General features: G+C 46.0%; 1 protein-coding gene across 1 annotated transcript in view; it reads left to right on the top strand.

Moving 5' to 3' along the window:
- The first annotated feature begins 2,316 nt into the window (after window positions 1-2,316).
- Window positions 2,317-24,441, top strand: part of LOC144828035 (lectin-like) — a 333,296-nt gene continuing 311,171 nt past the window's right edge. The window contains exons 1-2 of the mRNA XM_078686172.1: window positions 2,317-2,375; window positions 5,049-5,119. Of these exons, the coding sequence (XP_078542298.1) occupies window positions 2,317-2,375; window positions 5,049-5,119 (130 nt within the window). The remainder of the gene's footprint in view (window positions 2,376-5,048; window positions 5,120-24,441) is intronic.

Here is a 24,441-nt window from a genome sequence, read left to right as displayed (position 1 = left end):
GATGAAAGGGATTTGAATAGTAAGAGGATGAGCAATTATCATATGAGGAACTGAAGTAGGTCATTGCTAACATTCAATAACCGTAACAGTTTATTTACAGAACCACCCTAAACCCCTTGAATCATTAAATTAATTTGTTTAGCTGCAACCAAATAAATGAAAGGGAGTAAACAGAGAATTTTATATATATTTTAGTTTGAGGATCAAAGGATTAGCATACAGTCTTAATTTCAAATTCAATCAGATAAGCATTTGCACTTATGCGAGATTCAATACTAAGGATCTATCCTCCTCAGCCAAGGGAGGTTTTAGCCTAAAGAGTCCAAAGAAAAGGACATCAGTCAAGTCTCATACTAACCCAGTAGGAAAGTTCAGCCTCTGTTAGCACTGCAGCATCAACTGCCACAGCCACTCCGTTAAGGACCCTTTCAGCTGAAAAGTGTCCCATTACGATAGCATACCAGCCGGTAGCAACACAGTATTTCATCACAGTTCACCTGTTTTGGAGATCCCAAATCATCAGTCTCTGTACCGCAAGATGGGTAAAAAGGAGAGATGCCGTAGTTCAAAATTTGGCAACTATATTCCATCATTTCCAGGTTTACACCCATTAACATCACCAAATTTGTAGGGCCAATATGTCCCATTGGTCACTTCCGATAGGACGGCATGATGTAGTAAGTAAAAGGTATACAAATCCAGAAGATTTAAGTAATCCATTGCTCACAATTTCCTTAGGACCACTGTAGTTTTGCGGTGTGATCGTTTGTTGCATTTGGAAAGTAGGCGAGTTCATCCTCTCATCACTTGTCAGTCCGTTCTCAAACATTGCTCTAAGATTTAACACTTTTGTTGTAAGTCTAGTCAAGTAAGCTAAAAACGTGAAAGAGGCAATTGAATGTTACAACACAAGTGAAAACTGCACAGATTGTTCCCATAGTCTTCAGACTGTCCAGTTCAAGCGCTTATACTGGGGTAGGTACCAAAGTCTGAGTCCCTCATAAAATACAGCTTACACATAATGAATTTTACACAGAATAATGCACGAATTTCCCCTTTAAGCAGAATATTATCATTTTAATATATATTCCAATTAATTTGGTATAATGTACTTATTAAAAAATTGTATGTCATCATTTCTTCACGTAAAATCCCACACGTTTTCTTCTCCAGAGGGAACATTGATACATTTTAGTACATCTACATGTAACAGCTATTTTCCCAGTCATTGTCATTGCTCAGGTTACACATTCTAATGTTATTATCCATTTTTCATAACACATGAAGTAGCTTTATTCTTACATGGAACATTCTCTGTGTTATTCTTTATTTGTCATGTTTATCTAAGCAGAAGTACTCTCATTACTAAAATGTCAAATTTCACATTAACTCATTGACTGTTAAGTGTTATCAGAATTCTACTTCAAACAATTCTGCATGCTTTTACCGTGCAGTATGTAAATCAAGACTTCATTGGTGAAATTCTTAAAACATTGAGTCTAATATTCATTTATATCGTTACATGTATATTATGTCACAATCATTTCCAAGTAAAATTGTCGAAATTAGATGAATGATAACATCTCTGCTCGGTCACATCCAATGGCTGCTGGAGGAGTCTCAAAGCCGTTATCTCTATCTTTGTTATTTTCATGACATAAGATCTAGACAACAATGTCCTGGTCCCCCAAAAATTAGACAAAGATGCTTTCTGTGATGCTCCAGATTTGGCGTATTTACCACGTCACTGATTAACAAAACTTAGACAACAGACGATGGGAAATCAAGGGAAATAATGCTTCTACGTTTTATGAAGGTTTCATTTGTGAACACCCAAATGGATGGAAATGAGAAATTTGAGTTTGAAAAACAGACATGTTAGCACAGAATACACTGCAAATATGATAACAACTGGCATAAAAAGGACACATTCGCTGATGTGATATAGATCACTACCAGTGACTTGATCCGTGACTTCACATTTGACACCATCTGGTGAGAGGTTGTTTCATGCAGGAGACGCGGAAAAAAAGATGGCGCTATTGGAAAGGGAAATGAGGAAACACAAATTCAAATGTCTGAGGTTTTGTTCCGACATGGAATATCTTGTGCCTCAGTCAGTAGGTCCAAGTAAATGAAACGAAAGAAGAGAATATATGCAGGGAGAAGTCTAAACATATTTGATGGCACAGAGCCAAAAATATGTTCTTCGAGTCAGTTCTGGAGACAGGTTTATTGCTACTAGTAGCATTGTTTCAGTGATTGGCTGGTGAACAAGAGGTGTGGCTGATGTCACCAAATAAAAGCCCTTCGGCCATGGAGCTCCGAGCAGACGGGATTTCTCTTCCAATTGCTTTCTTTCTCCAAGGTACAAGGTAAGAACACGGGGCTGCATTGACACAAGTATTTAAGAGAGGCAGATGGGTCTGTTATTTGCGCTTCTGGCGGTGGGTGCAGGGAAGCAGGGCTTTATACTATTTACCTTGTCACACTTTCTGAATCACGAAGCTAGATCTGAAATTGATGCATGTCCAATTGATGTGAATATGTTTGCACAAAGTGCTTTTTCAGGTCTACGGCACGGATCTCATCTGACGCTGAAAATCACCAACATGTAGGTTATAATCAGAGGCCGCAAGAGACCAACAATTTCAGAGAAGTAAGAGGGGAAGTAGGGTGACGGTGTGCTCGTGAACTCAAATAAACAGAGTACCGCATTACTGACTTTAAACATATTATGTTACAATCAATGAATGTTCCGGTGCCATTTCTCATTAATTACATTCTGACCCTTTAAGCCTCCATGTTTAACCGGTGTGTAGAAATAATACCCACAAGCACACATAAAGGCAAATGACGTTGCCAAAAGTGCCTTTTTGTTATAGACCCGTGCTTTGTGTATCGGTGGCAACTCCGGGGCTCGTGGGGTAGCTAAGTCTAATATCTGGGCTAGGTGTATAGATGGATCTTGCAGTGTAGTGTAGTGATACCTAACTGTGAGAATGAGTGACAGAGCCTGGTACTGTGGTGCTGACCAGGAAGGAAAGGAACATGAAAAAGAAGGCCCATCGTAGCTACAGAGAGTAAAAGAGAGTCAAAGAGAAGGATACATGACTGGGTCTGATTAAGAGTTTAGGTATTATTTATGAGTTTGTGGTGAATAAAATGTGGGTTTTGGTGCCTTACACAACAAAACCCACATGGCACTGTAAATACCGCATGATTTTCCCCACATGAAATTTCGGTGGTTTGACCGGCCAAAATTTAACAACGGTTGAGGTATTCAACTTATCCAATAATTATTGGATGCATTATTTACAGCTAAACTTGAAATTTCGTCCCAAGCACAAACTGTGGTTTGCGCAAGGATCAGAATTAACCGAATCAGGCCCTAAGACCCCCCTAGCTGCGGAGTCCAAGTGAGCCTCATGGGGCTCAGTGAGAGGACAGGGACCTTGGCAGAACCTGTGAAGAGATCTGAGGTTGAGGGAGGCGGGGGCTAAGGGTTTCATTAAAATAGAGAAAATATAGCACTGAGAGGGTGGGAGATTAGGAATGGAAAGTATGCATTTTTATTGACAGTAATGGGGACATTTTAGAAGAGAGGGGAACTAAAACACTAAAATGCTTGATGGTGACCTGTGAGTCTTGTGTCACAGAAGCTGCAATGGTTGTGGAGAGAAAGAGAATGGTTATAAGACTAAGGGTGCAATTTAGAGGGTGGCACTAGGGTTATTCCATCACAAACTTGATGGATACCCTGCCACCTTATTACAAGTGCTTTATATACTGTGCCCTCTGTAGTAAAGCACACTTTTGTGATGGAGTAACACATCCTCAACCTCTAAATGAGGCATTAAATGTACTAACGCTTTACTGAAAACTCTCCCCTCTCATGGATCATTTCACGGAATTCCTGTGGTGTGGCCATCATAGGTAAAATGATTGAAAATTATTGCGATATTTTTAGTCCATAGTTGTTCCATATTTGGTCTCCTGCCAAGAGGAATGCTGACATATACTGACCTAGTGTTTGGCAGAATGTCCACTGATCTCTGCCATCCTGCCATTTTTTGATCTGTCGCCCCTGATTTTAGATATACAGTTGCAGTTCTATTTCCCTAAACCCATGAGCTACACTATGGTGATTCTCTTGTTCAAATCCATCCAAGACCCACGTAATCTCCTAATTTGGGGTCAGTCCAGAAATCACACCTCAGCTGTAAAATATATAGAAGAAACAATTCACCTGAAGAATTTGGGAAAGTGTATACGGAGTACTGGTATTTTTGTTTTTTTACGTCTCATTTGTTTAGAAACGTTTTCACAGTTTACTGTTAATTTAGAGATCCTATGCATGTTTTACTTAATGTATTTGTAATGTTTCTCTTTAGACGAGTCTGATGGCCGTGGTATGTTATCTGTAATGTCTAGGCAATGCATTGGTGATTGCAGAAGCACCTGTTGTTATATGTTTACATTGTATCCTGAGGGAAAGGCTGTGGGTGGGCAAAAAGCTCCCTCATATTGAATGTAAATAGATATTTTTTTGTCACATCCAAGGCCCCTTACCTCTTGCCTTGCATATTTCCTGAACTTTCCTGTAATTTTGGTGCAGGTATTATGTTCCCCATTTTCCCTGTCACAAGGCATTCAGCATCCTCAAAGATGGCCCTACCGGAAACCTGTCTATATGTTGCCTGGTTTGTATTTTCCTTCAGTCTCCTTATTATCCATCCCCCACCTCCCACATCACCCCACCTTGAGAATGTGCTCAATGCTCCCCTCCCCGCCTGCTACCAAGTCCTTGACTCCACCCAAAAGTTGATCTCTCTGCTAACATATCACGCTCCCCTCCCCTCCCCTCCCTGGACACGTTTTGTTTGTTGCAGACCCATACTAAGAGATATCAACATTAAAATCTGCGCAATATGGAATTGTGAGCCAATTTCGAAATGTTCAGTGTTTGAGCGTCTACACCAATGAGTACTATTTTGTGTGTAAGATACGGGCAATGTATTTTGACTCTTTATTGCTGCTCTTTTCAGAAGATACCCAGGCATGTGGGAAGTTGCTGGCAAAATAATTCTGCTCTGTGCGATGCTCTCATTCAGCACAGGTAAGGTTTTCTTTTATGAACACAGCAACATTTTCATAACTTTTTTTTAGATGTAATAAAAACTGTATTTAGTGCAAGGTATTCTTGGGAGGTATAGGAAGTGGGATGCCCTATTTGCAGCATGCTGTAGGCACAAGGGTGAGCTTGCATTGGGTACTGCACCGCTCGCATCACACTGAACCAGGTGTGCATATCCTTAGGCTCTTAGCTATGCTAGCAGGTTTTTGACAGAAGTCCTCATAAATGCCCCAGTCCTGCTTCAGGCTCCACATCCACCATACTCACTGCACTAGTTTTTTGCACATTGAAGATATGAATTTGTATTTTTAAAACATGAATTTTTCCTTTAAATCCATTTTTCATACAATACAAAATGTTAAAAAGTGCTAAACCTGAACCTTCGTCTTTAAACCTTGTGACAAAAATCTTACATGCTAAAACATAGCCATTCAGAGAAAAGGTACATAGACAAGGGAAACCTGACACGTAGCAGTGTGATATAGTCCAATATTGCTTTTGAGTGGTTCAGATGACACCATAAGCCATTCAGCCAAAGGAAGAGAAGCTCCACTTGGTCATGTAGGATCATATTACCTTTACCTGTTTTTGTATTTTTTATATTAAATATTAATTGTAGGATACTTAACTTCAAATGGGAGTTTGTTCAAAAAGGAAAATGTTTATTGAGCATAGTAAATGAAATAATGTACTAGACTGTTTGGCTGTCTGGAGTAGAAATTAGTTATCCATACTTCCTTACGTAGTATAAATGTAGAATTTCGGGAAAAAGACACCATTAGAGTTTAAAACCAGTTCTGTCTGTAGAAGGAAGATATTGTTGAAACTGTTCTCTCCCAGGTGCAATGGACGGTAATTGGAATTAGGATATTTGTTTATGGTTTATCAATTCTGAGTAGATTGCCTATTAAAACAATGGACAATAGTCGGGGACAGTGGAATTATGTGATTTATGGGCATTTATCACTACAAAATGATGGAATTACCTCCCTTGTCACATAGTTATTTCTATAAAAATGCCTGTAGCTCAATTGGATTAATGTACTACTGCCAGAGAATGCATCAAATAATTTGCCTTTTCTTGCTGCTTAATTTAGATAATCCTGTTATTTAATTTATTTTTGTATTGCTACATGATTTGAGTGCCCCTCTAAAGGGTAAAACTCACCAGAGTAGTTTAAGGGCTACCATTAGGATTATGAAACTCAAATATCAAAGGGGCACGTGAAATATTTAGCTTATTTCTTGGGTCTATAACACAGCATTTAATGCAGTAAAAACACCCACAGATGTATCAGATATACACCCATAACAACAGTAGATTCCCTCCAAACAAACGGGTCCGGACCACGGTATTGTGCCAAATTCAATCCTTCATTTCGTGCTTGGCGGCATTTTTCTTTTTTTGTGCCAAATTCAATCCTTTATTTCGTGCTTGGCGGCATGACACGTTTCAGCTCTCACCGGAGCCTTGATCACATGACAAAGTTCGCCAGTACCTTTGATGTATTTAAAGTGCTCAGTGCATTTCAAAATAGTCACATGTGCAAAGTACGCATAAACATAGAAAAAATACTTCATTGACGATGCATAAAGTCATTTTCCTTTTTCTTGCAGTGATTGTCATTAAAAGCAAGAACAAAATATTATTGTTGAAAAATATATATATATAAATATAGTTGATTAAATGAATACATGTATACATTCACGATTTTTAAGTAGTACCAGGTTAAATCTCATGACATCATCATCTGAAATGCTACTCTCTTATGCTTACATATAATCATCCAGTGCAGATTCCATGCTTGCACTTAACATATATTACCCTTAGATCTTTTCAACCCCTATTCTATATATGCGTACTGGGATGTTTGTTGATTATTATTTCCATGTCTATTTTTTTTTATTTATTTGTTTGTAGTTTTCTGTTGTTTACCTAATGACTAAAGTGCTTTATTGTGCAAAAAAGTGCTGTGTGCTGAATCACCCATGGCTGTAACCACCTGTGATTAAATGTACATACAATCATCGTTTTAATCGATGTCCTTACATCTCTATTAGTCTCTCTAGCGGTCGGAGCAATATCCTTTCTTCATTCATTTAACTTAGTGTTTGGATTGTATGGGTGTTCTCATAGAGTGTCTGCAGTTGGCATTCATATTCCTGAGTATTTGACTATATCGAAGCATTACTCAATGATAGTAGGTAGTTATAGTTAGGACCTAGTTTCCATAGGAAACGCGTTTTTTGTTTTCCCAATAACTTTGGTGCAGGTTGACGAATCGCCCCGGTCATCTCCTGTCTTGAAAGTTTTTGGGTGATTCGTTAAGAGGGGGGCGAGGAAAAAGGGAGGTCCCAAAACGTGTTTCCCCATGTTATTTTCCATATGAAACTTTAGACAAAGCTACAGCCCGAACTGCTAAACGGAATTTCACCAAATTTGGCAAAAAGGTAGCCCTTGGTTCAGAAAAAGAAATGGTGTAAATCCGTTCAGTAGTTGCTGAGAAATTAGAAAAAGAAAAAGTTTTGATATCTATGGCCGTGGTGGGTTCGCGAACCCTTCTGACCACGAGCTTCATTCTAATTGGCTGCCAACACTCCAAACCAGGAAGTGTTGGCAGCCATCTTGTGACTCGGTTGAACTGAGTCACAAGAAAACAGTAGAAACAGTAGAAAAAAGAATGAAAAAGAAGAACAAGGGGCGTGGCTTAGCAAGCAATCATGGCGGACATGTGTTAAGTGAGCTCCGTCCAGCCCGATTATATCCTGCCATTATCCTGACTCCTCCTGACCCCCAAGATATCCTGGTAGCGAGCCTGAAGCACCAACAGACCACAGGTGTGCTACGATCCGATATTGTGGCACTCACGCTGCCTAGAGCGGAGGAATCAAGTCGCCCACGAGGAGCAGCCTGGTGGCTAACGGAGGAGCCAGGGCCTAATGCTGGGCATGGCCAGAGAGAGCTGAGGGCAGTGGATTACTCCTGGTCCTGCCCGTCGGGGTGTTCGCTGCCTGAAGGGTTCCGGCTCTATTGGTCGACAGCGGGGGCGACTGTATATCTGTCCGGCCCCTGGAGGCTCTGTTCTGCAGTCGGCGACGAGCCTGAGGAAAGACATGCAGCGGCGGACCCAGGCCACACTGGTGAGGAGTGAACTGGTGAGGAGTGAACTGCAGAGGAGGGAGCTGCGGCCTTCTGTGGGGCTCTCTGGCTGCCGGGGCGTTCTCCAGTGGTGGGAGCCCCGAGGGGTCAGCGGAGTGAGCGGCTGGGCGGCACCCGGGGATAGGCGGCACAGTCGGGCTGCGCTGTGGGGCTCCCGGCAGGCCGCTTTGTGCTCCCACCATCTTCCACGTCCTCCCCATCCCCTATCGGAGCGAATATTGCCGGCGGCGGCCTGGATCTCGGCCCTACCTGCAGCTGCGGCTTGGGACACTCCGAGACAACAGCGGCGGCCATCGCACTTCGCCGCTGCCTCGTGGACTGGCAGTGAGGCCAGAGCGGGCAGCGCAGTTGAGGGGGTTGGCGGAGAGGTGGGTGAGGTGCTCCAGGGTGGACTACCCGGCGTACTAAGGCACTCCCTGGTAGTGGACACCTCTGTAGAGGAGAGGCCTGTGGTGAGGGAGTTTGGTCGGCCGAGTGCAGCGGAGGGCCTACACATCAGAGCTGTGGCAGGGGGTCGGCGCCACAACCGGGCCACAGGGGGTGAGATTGAGTGCATCGGTATCTCTCTCTGTATGGTAAACACCCCCTAGATGACTCCCGGTTGGACCACATGGCCCTGAAATTGGCGATTACTGAGGACCACTGCTGAGCTACATAGGGTGTGTATGAAAGACCTGCAAGCGTGTCTACATCGGCGGTTGGTCGGACCGCGCACGCACGGTGAGAAGGGCCCTAGCCGAGCTCAGACTCCTGGGGTGGACTGCCGGTTCTGGATCCAGGGTGCTTCTACCTCGGCGACGGTTTGGGATCCGGATTGGATGGTGTGAGCCTACACTGGGGGAGTTCCCGTGATGGTACCTGGCCTTGCTCAGCTTAGATCTGCGGGAGGACCCCGGTGGGCAAACATGACGCGGGACAAAGGTAGCAGTAGCTGGACCAAACATGGGCCCATTGACAAATTCACTGGCCCGGGTGTGGCAGCCGGTGCCACTGGGGGCCAGCAGGATGCCATACCAGATAACGCAGCCCTGATGGCGGTGATCACCCAATCCAGGGACATGCTGGATGCCAAAATCGGGGCGGTGGGTTCGGACGTCATGCTACTGCGGCAAGATCTGCGGAATGCTGTGTCCGGCATCACCGAGGCAGAGACACAAATCTCGGGAGTGGAGGATAATGTCACGGTGCTGAAGCAGAAGGTGGCAAGTATGGAGTCCATTCAGAAAGGCCTGGCACTCCGGGTGGAGGATGCTGAGGGACGGGCCCGGCGGAATAACCTGCGATTTGTGGGATTTCCACAGGGCTGCGAGGATGGCAACATGGAACGCTTCCTCACGCAACGGCTGGAGAGCTGGCTTCCTCCAGAGGCCATGTCCTGCTGCTTTGTCGTGGAGCGGGCCCACAGAGCACTTATCCAGAAGCCGCCGGTGGGGGCCCGTCCTCGTCCGGTAATAGCGAAACTCTTAAACTATCTTGACCAAGATGCCATACTGAAGCAGGCCCGAGCCAAAGAAACTCTACTCTATAATAATGTGCGTATCCTCATTTTTCCGGACTACACAAGACTGGTTCAGCAGCAGCGCCAATCATTCATGGCCGCAAAGACCCGCCTGACAGACCTCAAACTTCCGTATGCCCACCAGTGCCCGTCTCGTCTGCGGGTGGTGTACCACTCTCGCACTCACTTCTTCAATACCGCGGAGGAGGTCTTTAAATGGACAAATGAATCGGTACGAGTAAGAGTACACACACAGCCTGGGCGCGAGTCAGACTCCATCGAGCGAGGTGGCACAGTGGGGGCCCAGGGGCCAGCCAAGAAGGGTCAACAGATGTTCCAGATCCCGGCGGCGCTCCCTGTCCGGCGGAGCCACCTCCCGGGGAAGCCATGCCCCTGAGCAGCAGACATTAGAGCCCTAACACATGCTGTCACTGTGGTGCTGTGTTGCATTTTCTTTGCTGAAGTTGGTTAAAATTCTGATGTATCCTCATTGGGGGAGTCACTACTTAGGCTGGGTTCCTGCCTGGCTAGTGCTGGTAGGCGACACGCCCGGAAGAAATGGGCTGTAAGTTGGAGATCCATTGGCTGGGGCTGCCCTTGTCCCCCTGTTGGGGATCGGGTGCTAACTCTGCCACAACAGATACTTCAACGTTCCTGAGGTATGGGGTAGGGGTTTGTTGTTGGGTTGTTCAAGGTTACATGTCACACGTTTACTAGAGGTCCACTGTACTGCACACACACACACACATCGCCACGGCCTTCCATCCACGATATGGCAATGCCCACTCCCTTATGGCTAGCCAACTTGATAGAGGCCAGGCGACCCCAGGCACTCTCCGTATCATAAGCTGGAACGTTCAGGGGCCCTAGACAAAATTAAACGCAGGCCATACTTCAACAGGCCAAAAGGGGTAAGGCTGATATCCTCATGCTGCAGGAAATACACCTAATGGGTACGAAGGCCCTATGCCTGCAGCGGTAAGGTTTTCAGCAGTTCTTCCATGCCGGGTTTACGAGGGTCTCGAGGGGCGTAGCGATCCTAGTGCACTGCAGAGTCCCGTACATACATTCGCAACAGTGGACTGGCACACAGGGGCGTTTTCTGTTTATTCGGGGTACGATTGGGAAGGATCCCATGGTGTTGGGTTGCATGTATGCCCCCCTTTCCAGTGGTCTCTGGTGGAGAAGATACTCACTTTATGGGCGGACATGCCTGATGTGCTTTCTGTGGTATGCGGGACTGGAACGATGTAATGGATGTGGCTAAGGATAGGAATGGGGTTGGGGGTGGCCTGGGCTGTGGACAACCCACAGAACTACACTCCCTGGTGTCAAGTCTTGATTGAGTCGATGTGTTGCGGCGAGCTCATGGTGACAGACGGGAATTTACATACCTCTCGGCGGTTCATAAAACCTTCTCCAGGCTTGATTATATATTTGTTCCCCGGGGGTGGCTGGTAGGGTGGCATCGGCATTCTCCCCCGTGGCCTCTCGGCTCATGCCCCAGTGTCCTGTGATCTCCATACGGGCAGGGGGTGACAACCATTCCGGTGGGGCCTCTCAGTGTGGCATCTACTGAATGAGGAATATGGGACACTTATGATTGAAGCGATTGCACAATTCTCTAACCTCCAACGAAGGGTCTGTCTCCAGCGTCGGGACCCTATGGGAGGCACTGAAGCCTACGTTGCGGGGAATAGACATATCCTGGTGCGCGACGACCCATAGGAAGCTTAGGGAAGAATTGACAAAAGCAGATGCTGACTTAATGGCGCTGGAGCACCAGAGTCAGGAGGCGGGGGGAGCAGGTGGTGAGACAACTGCTCCTAGCTCAGCAGTCCTGTGCTGCTCTTCTGATGGACGAGGCCCGACAAATAGGGTTGGCAACACGAAGCAGAATATGCCAATGGGGGGACAAGTCCGGCAAGATGCTGCATCGGCTCTGCCAGGGCACCTTTCACTCCCAGACCCTCCTGGGTAAACAGGACAAGGAGGGGACGCAGATTACGGACCCTATGTCCATAGAGGAGAGTTTTGCTATATACTATGCTGATATGTACGCCGCCAAGGAGTGTCTGCCGGAATCCACGGTAGACAAATTCATAGCAGATCTGCCGCCCAAAGCAATATCGGATGAGGTGCGTGAACAGCTGGAGCTACCCCCGATGGATGAGTAACTGTGCACGGCCCTGTGTGAGCTCAGCCCCGGGCAGGTGCCTGGACCCAATGGGTTCCCAAGCGAATATTTCTAACGCTACAATCTACAGCTGGTCTCATATTATCGAGCAGTTGTGGAGGAGGCCAGGGAGGAGGGTCGGCTCCCCCCAGTTTGGAGGCATGCAGAGGTGGTGGTGTTCCATAAGCCCGACCGGCCCCCAGAGCAGCACGCCTCATATCGCCCCATTTCCCTCTTGAATGTGGAGGCCAAAATCTTGGCCAATGCATTGGCCAACTGCCTCCTGCCCCACATTTAGGTACTTATACACCCTGACCAGGCCGGGTTCATGCCCCAGAGGGTGACCAGGCATAGCATAAGGTGGGCACATGGGGCGATGGCGGACATTCGACAGACCGGAAAGCCGAGGGCACTCCTTCTGCCCGATATGGACAGGGCATTTGACTCCTTAAGTTGGTTGTATTTATTCGCACTACTGCGCAGACTTAATCTCGGCCCACGTATTTTGTTATATTTAATGCTCCTATATACAGATCTGACAACATCGGTATGGGTGGCAAGAACGGTCTCTTCCTCCTTCTCTATAAGCCGGGGCACTCGACAGGGTTGCCCCCTGTCGCCGTATTTATTTGCCCTTGCTATGGAGCCATTGGCGGCATGGGTGCACATTGACGCACAGATCCGAGGCTTTGAGTGGCCTGTCAGATAGGATTGCATTGTACGCGGACGATGCCCTCTTTATCCTCACAGACTTGGATAGGATGGGGCCCCGGCTCCTACGGATCATGCAAATCTTTGGGGGGTCTTCGGGGCTATATTTGAACCCCAGCAAAATCCTGGGCATCCACACTCCAGATGGTGGCGGGGGCCTGAAATACTTAGGGGTGTTCCTCACAGAGGTGCCGCCATCTCTTGGGAGCGGAACCTGGCTCCGGTATGGGAGTGAGTCCGTGCAGACATTAAAACCTGGTTGTGCATGCCCCTGACCTTGTACGGGAAATCAGCAATTTTTAGGATGGTGGAGCTTCCCTGGCTACTATTTTGGCTATAGAAATAATCATACCCGATCTCACCCAGATGGTTCCGGCTGGTAAATTCTATGCTTGGGCAATTCCTATGGGAGGGGGAATAGTACGTGTGGCACTGCGCACATGTTTTATATCCACCTACTGTGGAGGACTTGCTACCTCGGACATTCTCTCGTATTTTCAGGCATTACACCTATTGGTCCTTAATGAGTGTTGGTATGGCGAAAGGGGCGACCCGGCATATGCGCTGGAACGTCGACTCATGGGGCCCCACATATTGCACACAATTCTCTACTCGGCGCCGCTGCGGGGTGTGTTGCCATCGGTCCCATGGGTAGTATTTCAAATTTGGAGGCAGGTGTTGAGGCGTTGAGGCTGGTGGAACACCTTGACACGAGAGTCCCCCCTTTGGCACAATGGGTGGCTACCCGGACTGGCGGCCGTGCAGGGCTTCCGGGGCTGGGTGATATTGGTATTTCAACCCTGGGTGATGTTATGAGGGACTTGACACTCAAATCCTTCCAGGATCTACAGACAGAATTCTATATGCCCCAGGCCCAGTTTTATCGATATCATCAATTCCTCCCTGTTTAGTCCCCTAGCTTGGAAGGTTTGGAATCTCTCCCTGAATTTAGCCCGTTGGAGGCGAAGGTCTTCATGGGGGACCTGGAGACAAAGAAGATCTCCCGGATTTATCAATCCCTGGTTACTCTTGCTCCCCCACACTTCAGAAGCTGCGGGGAGATTGGGAAGAGGACGTGGGCACACTGGAGGAGAAGGATTGGAGGGAGGTCTTGGAAGCACCACGGGGAGCAGCCATAGTGATGCGTCTTCGCCTTATCCAATTTAAATACCCGCACAGGGTCTACTTTACCCGGGTATCACTCTGGCTGGCTGGATTGATTGCCTCCCCGCAGTGCATTTGATGTGGCCGGGAGGAGAGCACGTTCCTGCATACTGTCTGGCAGTGTTTATCCCTAGACTGATTTTGGAGGGGGGTGTTTTCCTGACTGTCGGAGGTTTTGGGGTGGGAGCTCCCACGTACTCCACGGTTGGCCCTGCTTCATGTCATGGAGGGAATAGGGGGCAAAATTTATAAATTACATCTCATGCAGTTGGGCCTCACATTGGCGAAGCGGGATATCGCCAAGGCGTGGAAGGCTCCGCAGGCCCCCTCGGTGGTCGCATGGAAAAATGATCTGGACTTCTGCATGGGGCTGGAACAGCCAATTTATGTGGCCAGGGGCTGTCCACGTACGCACTACAAAATATGGAAACGATGGGCAGATTTCCAGGGTATGTGGCTGGAGCCACCAATTACTGTGGAGGACCATACATTGGGGTAAATGATGAGACATGTGGGTCGGTGCTGGCACAGGGTGGTGGAGGTCCCAGGAGGGTGTGTAAAAACGTGTCACAACATTTCTGATTTGTATAATAACTGTGGACAAGACTCAGTGGACATTGTGCGACTCTGGGGGGGACAAGGGAGTGGGGTGTTGGGGGGGTTTCGTATTATGTGTATGCTTTTGCCATGCATCTTTGTTATCACCTTGAAAAGTCGATTACTTTCTTGATAATGTATAACTTGATCCTGAAAATGTCTCTGGGGTGCAGAGCCCTGCAATATATACGCAATTTGACACTAAAATATGTTTAAAAAAATAAAGAAGAAAAGGGGGCAGGGTATAAACACCAAGGGGCAAGGAAAAACACCCTGACCCCCCTAGGTCTGTTCAAGGGGTCCCAAAAAACATTTTTTTAAATATTTCAGCGGAAATCGCAATGGGGTCTCCTATTCCATCAAAATTATAAAAAACACTGAAGCGCAGGCTCCCGCGCATCATTTAAATGAGGCCCCGAGGGTAGGCCTGGTCCCGAGGGCATTAGCCAATTAATAATAGTGGGGCTCGCAGGGGCCCCACAGCCTCCGGGACCGACACCTCTCCAGGGCTCTTTTAACTGTATGCAGGGGGCACGTGGCCCCCCGCAGCCCTGGGCACCACCACCTCCCCAGGGCACTCTTTTTTCAATTTTGGAGGTCCTTTACGGACCCCCAGTCCCGGGGACCTCCACCTCCCCGGGGCTTTCTAAATGAAGGGAGGGGGGCCATGCAGCCCCCCTCCAGGAACCCTCGAGGACCCTGGGGACCGCCACCCCAAAGGGCCAGCTCCTGCAGTGTCCCGGAGAGCAGCTGCTCTCTCTTCCAAAATCCAAACCAGATTGCATGTTAGCAACTCCCATGTGGAAAAGCAATGACGGCTCCTGCTGGAAGCAGGGAGCTGGCGGGACCATGGGGTCATTGGGGCTCCCCACACAGTCCCCAGTGATGTGGCCAGGCCCCGGCTGATGGGGTTCCCGGTGCTGGAAGTGGCCCAGGAGGGTGGCCACGCAGCCCCCCTCCCCTAAATAAATAATAATATATTTGTTTTAAATGGCCTAAGGTGGGGGCCATGTGGCCCCCCACCAAATGTTGAAAAAATACTGGCCATGCCCCAGGGGAAAGGGTCCTTAGGGGTCCTTAGGGCCAAAAACTGGCCTCGAGAGGGGGGCCACGCAGCCCCTTTCCAGTATTTGAAAAACTAACAAATTAGATTTCAGGCCCTGGGGCATCGGGTCCCCAGGGCCCAAAAATAGGAAAAGATGGGGGCCACAGAGCCCCCCTTCTAAAAAAGAAAAAAAAAATGTATCCCACCGATGGCCCCACCCCCTCAGTGCATTACTCTGCAAATGCGCCCTGTGGCACGTTGTAAGTTAGGGAATTAATTTCCCTTGAATAATGAGGGTTCCTGGGGGCCACTAGCCCACCAGGTACCTCCAGTATGCACCACAGACCTGCATTGCAGAGAGGTGGTCCAAGGCCATGCCCCTGTTTATACCTCTCTGCAACGCAGCTCTGTGGCGCTTTCTGGCGGTACCTGGTGGGCTAGTTGGACCCCAGGGACCCTCAGCATTCAAGGGGACTTAATCTCCCAACTTAAAACGCACCACGGGGAGCATTTGCACAGTGGTGAAAGGAGGGGGTGGGCCTGATGTGACATGTGTGCAATCACATCATGTGGCTTGTTTTAAGTTTGGGGATTAAGTACCCTTGAATCCTGAGGGCCCCTGGGGGCCAACTAGCCCACCATGTACCTCCAGTAAGTGCCACAGAGTTGCTTTGCAGAGAGGTGTAAAAAGGGGCGTGGCCTCAGACGAACTCTGCAACACAACTCTGTGGCACTTACTGGAGTTACCTGGTGGGCTAATTGGACCCCAGGGACCCTCAGGATTCAAGAGGACTTAATCACCCAACTTAAAGCGAGCCATGTGGTGCATTTGCCCAGTTGTGAAGGCAGGGCCTGATGTGACAAGTGTGCAAACGCACTCCGTGAAGCATTTTAAGTTGGGGAATTAAGTCCCCTTGCATCCTGAGGGTCCCTGGGGGCCAACTCGCCCACCAGGTACCTTCAGTAAGCACAACAGTGTTGCGTTGCAGAGAGGTGTAAAAAGGGGTGTGGCATTGGACCACCTCTCTGCAAAGCAGCTCTATGGCACTTATTGGAGGAACCTGGTGGGCTGGTTGGCCCACAGTGACCCTCAGGATTCAAGGGGACTTTATCCCCCAACTTACAACGTGCTAGGGGGCATGTTTGCACAGTGGTGAAGGGAGGGGGTGGGTCTGATATAAGAAGTAAGCAATCCTGCTGTGTGGAACTTACTGGTGGTAATAAAAGGATAGTTGGCCCACAAGGTTGACATTGGGGGCTAACTACTCCTCTTGTTACCTCCAGTAAATCCCACACAGTGGGATTGCTAAGAGGTGTTTCTGAGGCCACGCTCATCCTTCTCCACCACTCTGGAAACGTGACTGGTATTTTATAGTTTAAAAAAGACCTTTGAAATTCACTGAAAAAAACATAGGTTTCAGGGACGTTACAGTTAGGAATTAGCATTTAAAAACCCTTTGAGATTCACAGAAAAAAACCTAGGTTTCAGACACGTTATAGTTAGAAATTAGCATTTAAAAAACCTTTTAGTTAGTTGGACAATTCCGCCATTAGTTAGTACAGCTAACTATAACTCGCGCCCCGCAATGCACTGCTGATGACGTTACATATTACATCATTCATCACATGGTCAGTGACATCACTGATGACATCACTGATGGCATCTAAAATGACATCACTGATGACATCAGGAATTTCTATTTGTATGAGTGAAATGCCCAGCTAACTATAACACTCATGAAACCCGTGTTTTTTTCAGTGAATTTCAAAGGTTTTTTAAATGTTAATTCCTAACTATAACGTCTCTGAATCCTGTAAAACAGAATCTAAAAACCTGGAGGTATTTTCAAACAAACTTCTAATTGCTGATATCAGCAGGCAACCAGGTAGTCTCATCATGTTCTTATGCACCTCAGGTATATGGTATAAGACGGGCAACACAAAAGACTCAATTTAAAGGAATTTGTATTGCGATTGTGAAATTAGGCCTGCAGATCTCCACGGATCTACCTGCATGTAATTACTTGTTGCAGAGTGCCCTCATCCACCCTTCGATAACATTGTCTGTGTCAAAGTTGTGATTTTGCTTCTTCTTAGTACATGGCAAGTGGCCACAGTACAATGTTTCCACCCTTGTCCACCTTTCTAACAACTATATCTGGTCTTGCTTTCAACTTCTCTACCGGTTTGCAATATCTCATGTCCCTTGCTTGTGTGGAATTCTTACTCAATTGCTTTATGTATAATTCCTTTAAATCTTGAATAACAAATTCATTGAAGAAATCTATCAAATCCTTTGGCATCATAGGTAAAAAAGTAGATTGTGGTTTGAGAGGTGTGTTGGATTTATCATATATTCAGAGACGCTGATCCCTTAAAAATAGATCATCAGATATCTCCTGTGTGCCACCCATTGCTATACTATTCAGGTCCCTTAAGACTCCTAAATCTGAAACTTGTAATGCTGTGGTGCCCTCTACATGTTCACTTTCCAATCCTAAGTTTACAAGTAAATTTAAAACAGTCAATTCTAGTCTGCACATAGTCCATATCTTGGGGAGTACAGATACAGATATATATATATATTCACTGAAAAAACCATAGGTTATAGACCATATATAGTTAGGATTTTGCATTTTTCAAAACCTTGAAAATTCACTGAAAAAACCATAGGTTAGAGACCATATATAATTAGCTGGACATTTTATTGACATAAAACCAATGAAATTCCATATATAGTTAGTTGCACTAACTATATATCGCGCACCCGCAATCCACTGCTGATGATGTCACATATTACATCATTCATGACATGGTCAGTGACATCACTGATGACATCACTGATGACATCTCAAATGACATCACTGATGACATCACTGATGACATCTCAAATGACATCACTGATGACATCATCTAGTGTCTGTGTGTTTTTGTAAAGTTTAAATATGTTTTACATATTGAAGAATGAGTGGATGTATGGAAGACTGAGTGTGTGTGTGGCTGGCTGGGAGGTGTGTGACTCTGCATATCAATGTGTACTTGTATCAGTGATTGTATAAGAGAGTAAGTATGTGTTAGTATATGTGTGAAAAGTATGGTGTTCTGTGTTTAACTGTATAGATGAGGAAATCGAAGTGTGATTGATTCTTCACAGGACTGACTAGGTGTATGAGTGCATATGATAGTGTTGTAATAATGAGTGACTGTATGTATGAGTGATTGTATGGGTGAATGAGTGAATGTGTGTGTAGACGTAGGAATCAGTGAGTGCGTATGTAGTAACTGGTATTGGTGTGTCATGATGTCATCAGTGATGTCATCAGTGATGTCATTTGAGATGTCATCAGTGATGTCATCAGTGATGTCACTGAAGTATGGTGTTCTGTGTTTAACTGTATAGATGAGGAAATGGAAGTGTGATTGATTCTTTACAGGACTGACTAGGTGTGTGAGTAACTCCATGGATGAGTGGCAGTGTGTGAGTGTCTGCATAGGTGTATGAGTGCATATGATAGTGTTGTAATAATGAGTGACTGTATGTATGAGTGATTGTATGGGTGAATGAGTGAATGTGTGTAGACGTAGGAATCAGTGAGTGCGTATGTAGTAACTGGTATTGGTGTGTCATGATGTCATCAGTGATGTCATTTGAGATGTCATCAGTGATGTCATCAGTGATGTCATTTGAGATGTCATCAGTGATGTCATCAGTGATGTCACTGACCATGTCATGAATGATGTAATATGTGACATCATCAGCAGTGGATTGCGGGTGCGCGATATATAGTTAGTGCAACTAACTATATATGGAATTTCATTGGTTTTATGTCAATAAAATGTCCAGCTAATTATATATGGTCTCTAACCTATGGTTTTTTCAGTGAATTTTCAAGGTTTTGAAAAATGCAAAATCCTAACTATATATGGTCTATAACCTATGGTTTTTTCAGTGAATTTCATTGGTTTTTTAAAAGCTAATATCTATAGCTGTAGCTGTAAAATATATTCTTTATTACGTGACGTATCACGTAGCCACGTGAGACGCCTCATGACGCGTCGCATAACCGTGACGTATCGGCTCTGCAGCGCAAACAAAACCCGTAACGTAAGCGTGCCGGAGCACGCTTACAGATATATATATTTTTTTTAACCTTAATTAGACAAAATCCACACGTGCACATATCTTGAGGCCTTGCAAAGGCACATCAAACAAACAGTCCCTACAATTTTGCCAAGTTTGCTGGAAATCTATTCCCTTAATTTTTTTTTTACTGTTTCTCTTGGTTTTCCCCTTGTTACGCTTACCGGGACGCTACCCGGTATGCGAACCGGATGCTCCAAAAACACAAGATGGCGGACTCCCGTTACGCTGCCGGTTAGCTGCCCGGTTCGCGTACCGGGAAGCGCCTCTACCGCGAAAAATCGCGGGGGATTTTAATATCCCCCTCATCAATCCTAGGGGTCAGGAGGGGTTTACCTTGCCCCCTTTCCTTCATTTCCCCCTTCTTTTTTCACCACATCTTGTCTCTCGAACCTACCGAGAGACAAGATGGCGGCCGCTCCGGACTGTTTACAATGTTGACAGCTACGCTGCCGGTTAGCTGCCCGGTTAGCTGCCCGGTGAGCTGCCCGGTGAGCTGCCCGGTTCGCGTACCGGGACGCGCCCCTACGGCGTAAAATCGCAAAAAAAAACATTTTTTATTTTTTGCCCCGCGGGGCACTTTAATATCCCCCTCATCAATCCTAGGGGGTCAGGAGTGGTCTACCTTGCCCCCTTTCCTTCATTTCCCCCTTTGTTTTTCACCACATCTTGTCTCTCGATCGTACCGAGAGACAAGATGGCGGCCGCTCCGGACTGTTTAGAATGTTGACAGACACCGGAGAGCCAATCAGCTTTGCTTCGCGAAGTTCCGTTACGCGTCAGGTACGCGAACCGGGGCGCTAACCGGAGCGCTGTCACAGATATATATATTTTTTTAAACGTTAATTTCTCAAAATCCACTGGAGCACATATATTGAGACATAGCAAAGGCACGTCGGGCAAACCATATCTACAATTTTGCCAAGTTTCATGTAAATCTATTCAGCCGTTCGAGCTAAAAGTGAGTCCAACCGCCCTATGGAAAAATGAATGGGAAAAACGCGTTTTGGGACCCCCCTTTTTTCTAGGCCCCCCCTTGACGAAACCCCCCCAAATTTTCAGGGGCTGCTCAGAAACAAAATGTGCCATTTTCCTGAAAATTTCAGCCAATTCCGTCCACAAACGCCAAAGTTATTAGACATAGAATTTTCAGAAATCCCATAGAGAAAAAATCCTAACTATATATACCCACTGGCTATCGCCAGTAGGTAATATACATATATAAACATATATAATCTGCATATCTATATAAATATAAATGCATGCATACATATACATATATGCATACATATGCATGTTATTTACATGAAAGTTTTAAAAACACTAATAAAAGCAAAGCTAAAAAGCCACCTCATTACAAACAGAATGGCTTTAACTTAAACGAGGGCGAGATCTATTGCATTTTCAATGCTTGTTTACTTTGGTTCTATTAAGAAGGCATTCAGATGTGTCACACATTTGCCATAAATTCTGAATGTTAGCACTCTAGTTGCTCATTAGATCACTGTAGTAAAGCTAGTGCTCACCAGGGAAGTCTGCTGCTAATCATGGTTTGCAGCCATTTTCCCGCATTTTTTATCCCGCAGACTTTCAGTCCGCATACCATTATCCCGCAAGGTCATTGACCTCGCATACCATTATCCCGCATTTTTTCAAAACGCATGTGCATTTATCGCGCATGCCTTTACAAAGAATTACGTTTTAAAGGCATGTATGGTAAATGCATTTGCGTTGTGAAAACCACGATGACGAGAGAGGTAAGTGGGTTTGTGTTAATTTTTTCGTGGGTTAGTGATTGTGTAGTGTAGTGTAGTGTTTTGTAGTGTAGTGTTGTGTTAGTGTAGTGTAGAGTTGTGGTGGTTGTTTAGTGTAGGGTCATGCTGGGGGTAGTGTTTTAGGGTTTAGGGTTGTGTTGTAGTGTTTGCGTAGTGTAGGGTCATGCTGGGGGTAGTGTTTTAGGGTTTAGGGTTGTGTTGTAGTGTTTGCGTAGTGTAGGGTCATGCTGGGGCTAGTGTTTTAGGGTTTAGGGTAGTGTTGTAGTGTTTGCGTAGTGTAGGGTCATGCTGGGCGTAGTGTTTTAGGGTTTAGGATAGTGTTGTAGTGTTTGCGTAGTGTAGGGTCATGCTGGGGGTAGTGTTTTAGGGTTTTGGGTAGTGTTGTAGTGTTTGCGTAGAGTAGGGTCATGCTGGGGTGTAGTATTTTAGGGTTTAGGGTAGTGTTGTAGTGTTTGCGTAGTGTAGGGTCATGCTGGGGGTAGTGTTTTAGGGTTTTGGGTAGTGTTGTAGTGTTTGCGTAGTGTAGGGTCATGCTGGGGGTAGTGTTTTAGGGTTTTGGGTAGTGTTGTAGTGTTTGTGTAGTGTAGGGTCATGCTGGGGTGTAGTGTTTTAGGGTTTTGGGTAGTGTTGTAGTGTTTGCGTAGTGTAGGGTCATGCTGGGGGTAGTGTTTTAGGGTTTTGGGTAGTGTTGTAGTGTTTGCGTAGTGTAGGGTCATGCTGGGGGGTAGTGTTTTAGGGTTTTGGGTAGTGTTGTAGTGTTTGCGTAGTGTAGGGTCATGCTGGGGGTAGTGTTTTAGGGTTTAGGGTAGTGTTGTCGTGTTTGCGTAGTGTAGGGTCATGCTGGGGGTAGTGTTTTAGGGTTTAGGGTAGTGTTGTAGTGTTTGCGTAGTGTAGGGTCATGCTGGGGGTAGTGTTTTAGGGTTTAGGGTAGTGTTGTAGTGTTTGCGTAGTGTAGGGTCATGCTGGGGGCAGTGTTTTAGGGTAGTGTTGTAGTGTTTGCGTAGTGTAGGGTCATGCTGGGGGTAGTGTTTTAGGGTTTATGGTAGTGTTGTAGTGTTTGCGTAGTGTAGGGTCATGCTGGGGGTAGTGTTTTAGGGTTTAGGGTAGTGTTGTAGTGTTTGCGTAGTGTAGGGTCATGCTGGGGGTAGTGTTTTAGGGTTTAGGGTAGTGTTGTAGTGTTTGCGTAGTGTAGGGTCATGCTGGGTGTAGTGTTTTAGGGTTTTGGGTAGTGTTGTAGTGTTTGCGTAGTGTAGGGTCATGCTGGGGGTAGTGTTTTAGGGTTTAGGGTAGTGTTGTAGTGTTTGCGTAGTGTAGGGTCATGCTGGGGTGTAGTGTTTTAGGGTTTTGGGTAGTGTTGTAGTGTTTGCGTAGTGTAGGGTCATGCTGGGGGTAGTGTTTTAGGGTTTAGGGTAGTGTTGTAGTGTTTGCGTAGTGTAGGGTCATGCTGGGGGTAGTGTTTTAGGGTTTTGGGTAGTGTTGTAGTGTTTGCGTAGAGTAGGGTCATGCTGGGGTGTAGTATTTTAGGGTTTAGGGTAGTGTTGTAGTGTTTGCGTAGTGTAGGGTCATGCTGGGGGTAGTGTTTTAGGGTTTTGGGTAGTGTTGTAGTGTTTGCGTAGTGTAGGGTCATGCTGGGGGTAGTGTTTTAGGGTTTTGGGTAGTGTTGTAGTGTTTGTGTAGTGTAGGGTCATGCTGGGGTGTAGTGTTTTAGGGTTTTGGGTAGTGTTGTAGTGTTTGCGTAGTGTAGGGTCATGCTGGGGGTAGTGTTTTAGGGTTTTGGGTAGTGTTGTAGTGTTTGCGTAGTGTAGGGTCATGCTGGGGGGTAGTGTTTTAGGGTTTTGGGTAGTGTTGTAGTGTTTGCGTAGTGTAGGGTCATGCTGGGGGTAGTGTTTTAGGGTTTAGGGTAGTGTTGTCGTGTTTGCGTAGTGTAGGGTCATGCTGGGGGTAGTGTTTTAGGGTTTAGGGTAGTGTTGTAGTGTTTGCGTAGTGTAGGGTCATGCTGGGGGTAGTGTTTTAGGGTTTAGGGTAGTGTTGTAGTGTTTGCGTAGTGTAGGGTCATGCTGGGGGTAGTGTTTTAGGGTTTAGGGTAGTGTTGTAGTGTTTGCGTAGTGTAGGGTCATGCTGGGTGTAGTGTTTTAGGGTTTTGGGTAGTGTTGTAGTGTTTGCGTAGTGTAGGGTCATGCTGGGGGTAGTGTTTTAGGGTTTAGGGTAGTGTTGTAGTGTTTGCGTAGTGTAGGGTCATGCTGGGGTGTAGTGTTTTAGGGTTTTGGGTAGTGTTGTAGTGTTTGCGTAGTGTAGGGTCATGCTGGGGGTAGTGTTTTAGGGTTTAGGGTAGTGTTGTAGTGTTTGCGTAGTGTAGGGTCATGCTGGGGGTAGTGTTTTAGGGTTTAGGGTTGTGTTGTAGTGTTTGCGTAGTGTAGGGTCATGCTGGGGGTAGTGTTTTAGGGTTTAGGGTAGTGTTGTAGTGTTTGCGTAGTGTAGGGTCATGCTGGGGTGTAGTGTTTTAGGGTTTTGGGTAGTGTTGTAGTGTTTGCGTAGTGTAGGGTCATGCTGGGGGTAGTGTTTTAGGGTTTAGGGTAGTGTTGTAGTGTTTGTCTAGTGTAGGGTCATGCTGGGGGTAGTGTTTTAGGGTTTAGGGTAGTGTTGTACTGTTTGTGTAGTGTAGGGTCATGCTGGGGGTAGTGTATTAGGGTTTAGGGTAGTTTAGTTGTTTAGTGTATGCTAAAGGCATATTCGTTCTAAAAGTTTTCGTTATTTTAATTTGCGGCCTAATAGTACATGCGGGATTTTTTTTGCGGACTGATGGTATGCGGGATTTCGTCATATATTCGCTAATCATACTTTCTATGGCAAAATGAACCCCCTCATTTTGTTCCTTTTTAAATTAAATGTTTTAAGAGTTACCACTTTATTTCAATCAAGATGGCTTCAGGTGTGCCATACCTTTGTAATAAGTAGGACTGTTAGCACTCTAGTTGTTCTTTAGAACACTCTGGGACATTCTGTCATTGGGCTATAGTTGGGCTACATCTGGCTGATA

Source organism: Lissotriton helveticus, chromosome 4_1 (assembly GCF_964261635.1).
Source record: "Lissotriton helveticus chromosome 4_1, aLisHel1.1, whole genome shotgun sequence".
Lineage (NCBI taxonomy): Eukaryota > Metazoa > Chordata > Amphibia > Caudata > Salamandridae > Lissotriton > Lissotriton helveticus.
This window is presented reverse-complemented; position numbering and strand designations above follow the sequence as displayed.